At 38.9% G+C, this 6,007-nt stretch overlaps 1 protein-coding gene across 1 annotated transcript; it reads right to left on the minus strand.

Moving 5' to 3' along the window:
- Positions 1-434: 434 nt before the first annotated feature.
- hrh1 (histamine receptor H1) lies at positions 435-4,175 on the minus strand. Its single transcript, XM_040052304.1, has one exon. It carries the CDS (start codon positions 3,943-3,945, stop codon positions 2,293-2,295), a length of 1,653 nt encoding a protein of 550 aa, XP_039908238.1. The 5' UTR covers positions 3,946-4,175; the 3' UTR covers positions 435-2,292.
- Positions 4,176-6,007: the final 1,832 nt, after the last annotated feature.

A 6,007-nucleotide genomic window follows, 5' to 3' on the forward strand; every position in this document is an offset into this window, starting at 1 on the left:
CATTTTCTTCCAGAGAACTGCCTTTTGCTGGATATTTTCTCTTTTTCGAACTGTTCTCTGTAAGCCCTAGAGATGGCTGTGTGGGAAACTCTCAGCAGATCAACAGTTTCTGAAACACTCAGCTTGTCTGTCACCAACAACCATGCCGCATTGAAGGTCACTTAAATAACCTTTCTTCCCCATTCAGATCATTGGTTTGAAAAGCTGTAGTTGAACAGGTGTACTTAATAAAGTGACCAATGGGTACATTTGATGGAATCTTGCTGCAGCATGGGCATTGGGTTTTGTCCCAGGTTAATTAGGTCATGTGTTCAGCATTTCACATAAATGTTCTTGCCAAAGTCAGCACCTCAAACTAATGACAAAATACAATTAGGAAAAACAGTTTGAAGTTAATAGTGTTAATGACGTGAGGCTCGAAGGACTAGCACATTAGAACGTTTTATTTTTAGTTTTAGGTGTACATCATAAACAGGACATTAAATGTCATCAATTTTTTTTTCTTTCAGATTGACTTCAATTTTATTTCATTACTGTATCATGCATGAAATAATATGCCAGCCTAAATAGGCTTACAAGACACCGATAACAAAAAACAGAATATAAACCAGAACACTGTACACCCACAGGTTTTAATCATACTCTGGTGATCATTATAAGCATTATTCAAAAACTTTGCCCTCAACATGAGACACCCAGCATTAAAAGCGCATAGGCAGCAACTTCACTTTGACATAAAAGTATCCAAACTACTTTAAAAAAAAACAACAAAAAACACACACACACAAACAGCAAAACATTCAGTGGGACATAATATTCATTACAAAGAGTTACCTCAGGGGAAGCTCTTTGCAGAACCTTTTCAAGCAACAGAGAAACAGCATATAAAATGAAATTTTCTTCCCCTTTGTCTTGTTTTTAATGAGAAGTGTACTCTGTGCAGTCACACACATCCGTCTTCCCATCATCACCTCTTCCAGCTCAATTTCAGCCTCCTCTGATTTGTTTGATTTGGCTGCACAGTGACTCACAACATTGCCACGCTCATTACAACATTATTTCAGACACTATGATTCACATATTAAAATATGAAATTCAGTTCTTTGTCCCTGCCCCCCCTAAAATCTGAAGTGACACTGTGCAAAAAGTAACAGTGTAAGGAAATGTCCTTAATTCCATTTATCCTTATTTTCTTTTTACAAGGAAGCTGCTAGCATAGCTAACACGGGAGTTACTGGGAGAAAGAGTTGCACCATGAAGCTCTGTGTATAGCCTGGATGCACTTGAATGCGTTTGTTACAAAATACTGACACAAATCCATTAAAGAAGTCTCAGATTTATAGTGTGCTGCAGCATTTTTGAATCATTTTCGACACTCTTTGGCTAATGACGTGTAGCGATGTGCTACACCTTATAACAGATAAGCAACTTATTCCCATCAGGGAGAGAAACGAAACCTTTCTGCAGTTCGAAAGAACACTGTGACAAATAGTTTGTTCTGGTAGTAGTTTTGTCTTCATAATCAGGTTTTTGCTCATATATTTCCAATTTCGTTATACTATGTATAATGACAATAAAGGCTTTCAATTCAATATATTAACCTATTAGACTTAATGGCAGGAAATAGATGTCAAAGCACGAACAGGTAGAACAAGATCAGAGGTTTTCTTTAAGGGAGTGTAGGTGACTGAATGTGCTTGTTTAGAGTTGCCATTCTTAATAAAAAAAAACATAAAAAATAAAGACAGTAGGTATCATAATTCAGCCCTTCCTCGATCACTAGTACCAAGCACCAAGATGCATCTAAAGTCTCGTACTCTGTTTAAATAATAAGAAGGAGAATGACTCACAATGTGGTTGTCATTTTCAAAGAAAATCTTCTCCTTGTTCTTTTTTTTAAACAACATTAATCATATTTCACATTATGTGTCTTATGGTATATTCCTAGCACAGAAAATCAATTAAAAACATTTTTTTCAAAATACAATTTTTACATAGTTTTTAGCAAAACTTTAAGCTCAAATTCTTCTGTGACAAAGTCTATTATTATTATTATTATAATTACTATTATAATTAGTGTAACATAAACAAAATAAATAACATTAAACTGACATATTATCCTCAGCTTGAGTCTTGAGTCCAAAGAATTGGTGTTTGTAAAAATAAAATGCGGAACATCAAAGGAATAGCACACTTTTTTGGTCAATGCTTGATGAGACATTTTTTCTTTTTGCTAATTCTGCTGTTGTCTCAACATTTAGACGCCTGTGATTGTGTTCTGCTCATTTACAGTCACAAAGGAATGTTAAGAATATTTTTAAAGACCCGTTTAAAGTTTCCATTGCAGAGCGGGTATATAAAAGGGTTTAGAGTAGAGTTGATGTAACCCAGCCATATGGTGAACATGTGCAGGTCATGGTGGACGCACTCTCTACAGAAGGCCATGACCATGAAAGCTATGAAGTATGGTATCCAACACAATAAGAAAGCAGCAATTATGAAGCCCAGCTGCTTGGCTGCTTTGTGCTCTTTGTGGATCCTCAGACTGTGGATGCGATGGCGTGATTGGTCAATGAACTTTTGCCACGCCTGTCTCAGAGTAATTTCATTATCCGCGTCTAATTTGGCATCTTCTACTCCTTCCTCGGCCCAAGGTAGAGCTTGGCTGGGGTCGTAGTTGTTGCTGAGCACAGATGTGTATCTCTGCACGTCTGATACCTTGTTGGTATCGCAGACTCCGCTCACTGGGTTTGGCACTGTCACATGGCATTCGTTTAAAGACGCTTGAAGTTTGTTCTCATTATTTCCACCTGAGCAAATCATGTCCTGTGGTGCCGATGGCTGGCTCTGGGGAACCTCGCAGTCTGGTTGCTTCTCCTCAGGAGACAAAGAGCACCTTTTAGTCTTTCGTGCCATTCTGAGTCCTTTTGTTGTCATGGCAAGCAATGACGTCTGCTGGCACTTTACACCAATTTTTCTGTGCGCTCTCGATAGAGCAGTTTTACTGTTTTTATCAGCGTCTTCAAGGGGATCTGTCTGTTCGAGAGTATTCTGGTCTAGCAGTTTTTCTGTTTTGGATCCTTTCATTAAAACCTCACTTTCCTTCTTAGGTGACTTGGAGTCATTTTTCACAGGGGTTTGAGGATTTTGTCCATTGTCGTTTTCTCCAAATGAATCAGTTGGATGAATGATTCTCTCTCTGTCCCGTAGATGTTGTCTTACTGCCAAATAGATATATGTGTAAAACCACAACATCAAAACAGAGGGTACGTAGAAGTTGAAGACTGCGGTAATGACCTTAAACCACGTGACAAAACGAAAATCTGTGTCACACTTATTTTCCTCTTCAGGTTTGAGGTCCACGTGTGTGAAAGACCTCCATCCTAAAATAGGAATAATCCACATCATGGACAGCAGCCAGGCTCCAGAAATCATCACACTGGCTTTTCCCCGTGTTCGATATTTTAGGTACTTAAGCGGCTGTCTCACTGAGCGGTACCGATCCAAACAGAGGATAAATAAGCTGAAAATTGAGGCTGTGCTTGCCACGTAGTCCATAATCAGCCAAAACTGGCAGACAGCCCGCCCCAGCTTCCATTCATCCTCCAGCAAATATACCAAGTTCAAAGGCATGACCGTGGTCCCTACAATGAGATCCGCCACAGAGAGGCTAACAATATAGAGGTTCCCTACAGTGTGGAGGCTCTTCTCTTTCTTCACAGCATACAGTACGAGCAGGTTCATTATGATCGTGAGAAGGGAAAGAAATCCCAGAAAAACTCCCAGCAGGGCGCTGTTGATGCGATCATGGAAGGTCAGGGTTTGATTGTTCCTCAATGAGTCACCATCACGGAGTCCACTCCAGCTGTTGTTGCTGAAGTTTACATAGCTACTGGCATTGTGGTGTAGAGGGTCTGCTGAAGGTGACAGACTAGATTCCATCATGTTAGGTGAGATGGACACCTCTAGATCCTGTCACATTTTGGAAAGCTTTCATCCAGTGCTTGTTTAACTAAACACCATGGCATGTGTGGAACGGCAGGTTTTAATCAGTGTGTTTACACTCAATGGATAATGACAAGTTGATTTTCACTCTGGAAAATGTGTATTCCTTCACTAGCCCTGGTCAGTTTATCCACAGTCTACGGTCCATTTTGTTGTAAACCCCAAGTAACAGCATCTGGAAAACACAAAAAATGGCAAGATTAGACATGTAAATGCTGCTAAACAATGTTCTGTATAGAGTTCATGATGTGGATGATTGATTTATAATGGATTACATAATTTCATGAATATAATTTAGGGTTAAAAAATGTCTTCACTTGAAATGTGTAAGAACTAATGTTGCACGAGAACAACCTTAGCGAGAGTATACAAGACTTTTCATGGACTGCAGGTGAGCAGATGTCTCTCATGAAGCGCTGCTAAGCTAAAGGTTTATTGAAAGCAAAGCAACACAAAGACTTAAAGACCTCTTTTCAGGACAAGCGGTCAACGAGGTTTTTGTCATTTTTTAAAAATGTCTATGTTTAACTTTTGAACTAAATATGTGTACTGTAAAGTTGCTAATGTGTTTGCACTGTTCACTCATATAACCAGTTCTCACGGCGTATTGACGATGGTGTAACTAAGGAGAAGAGAAAGTCCAAGTAATAAACGCCCCTTTCAAAGAACCGGTCTGTGTCTGTGTAGTCGTGAAGAGAGCTACACAACATTTGAAAGCTAACTGTGAGTTTTTAAACACTTTTACTCTTGAAAATAAAAACACAAATCATTATTCAAAGAACATGGCTGAAACATGACCACAGGAAAGCTTGAGAAAACCGCCCGAAGAAAGATAAGGTGAAGAAGATACAGTGATGATGCAATATTTCAATACACAGATAAACATTTCCTGTAATCTTTCCACCTTTGCAGTTTGGGTTTGAATTATTATTAGTCTAAAACCTCCCTTATTCCATCTCTTTCACTGTCCAGCTGGCTTTCTTTCACACTTACGCAAAGGGAGGGCGGCGAATCCCTTCAACAACACAGTAGACAAACTGTGTCATAGGCGGAAAGGAGCCGTGAATATGCTGCCAGCGCTGTATGATGGAACCTTTGGATTGATAAAAGCCTATTCAACACTACACTTGATACTATGTTTGAATGTGAAAAGCACAGCATGACTTATTAAAGCATATCAATATGGTACTGGAAAAGCACTTATCTGAACTATTTGGGATATTGATTTTTAAGAAAGTAGACTGAAATAAACCTGTTGCTATGGATGCAGGTGACATTTCTGTTTGTCTTTCTGTGATTAATGTGTGAGATAAAAGATGCCATTTTGCATTTTTCAGCAGTCCCTGCACTCCCATGCTAATAAATGATTTAATCTGTGTAATTTTGGCAATATCATCATGTAATTTCACTTAAATCGAATTGTACTGTACAGGGGAAACAAAACAAAAGCTACATATTAATCTTTTCCTTCTTTCGGCTGGTCCTTCAGGGGTCATCAGCCTCCACCTCATCCTATCCTTAACATCCCTCCTCTGTCACACCAACCCTCATTATATCCTCTTTCACTCTTTCTCTGTGGTCTTCCTCTTTCAGTGCTGGAATCTATCTGTGTATGTGTCTCAAAGATGACTCACACTCAGGAGAAACACATAAAAAAAAACTTTAGTGGGCTACTTATCTTACTGGTTAAATAACAGTAGTCGGGGCTGGAAAGTTTTAGTGATGTTGTCCACTGAAAATTGACTCATACTGATGATTTGATATTAAAATGAGTCGACACTGGAACAATTATTACGAGAAAAAATAGAAATCTAGATTCCAAATAAATGAACTGTGGAGCTTTGGTGTGGATGCTGGGTGGATAAAGTGGATTTAATTAAAGTGTTATGCCTTCAGGGTAGGTCTATACATGATTTCCTCAAGCGCAGACACAGACAGGGTAATATCTCAAGAGGAGAAAAAGCAGTTTTAAGACAGAAATTACCAAGAAAACGCACTGGCC

This window comes from Simochromis diagramma, unplaced genomic scaffold, assembly GCF_900408965.1.
Source record: "Simochromis diagramma unplaced genomic scaffold, fSimDia1.1 OVJJ01000389.1, whole genome shotgun sequence".
Classification (NCBI taxonomy): Eukaryota; Metazoa; Chordata; class Actinopteri; order Cichliformes; family Cichlidae; genus Simochromis; species Simochromis diagramma.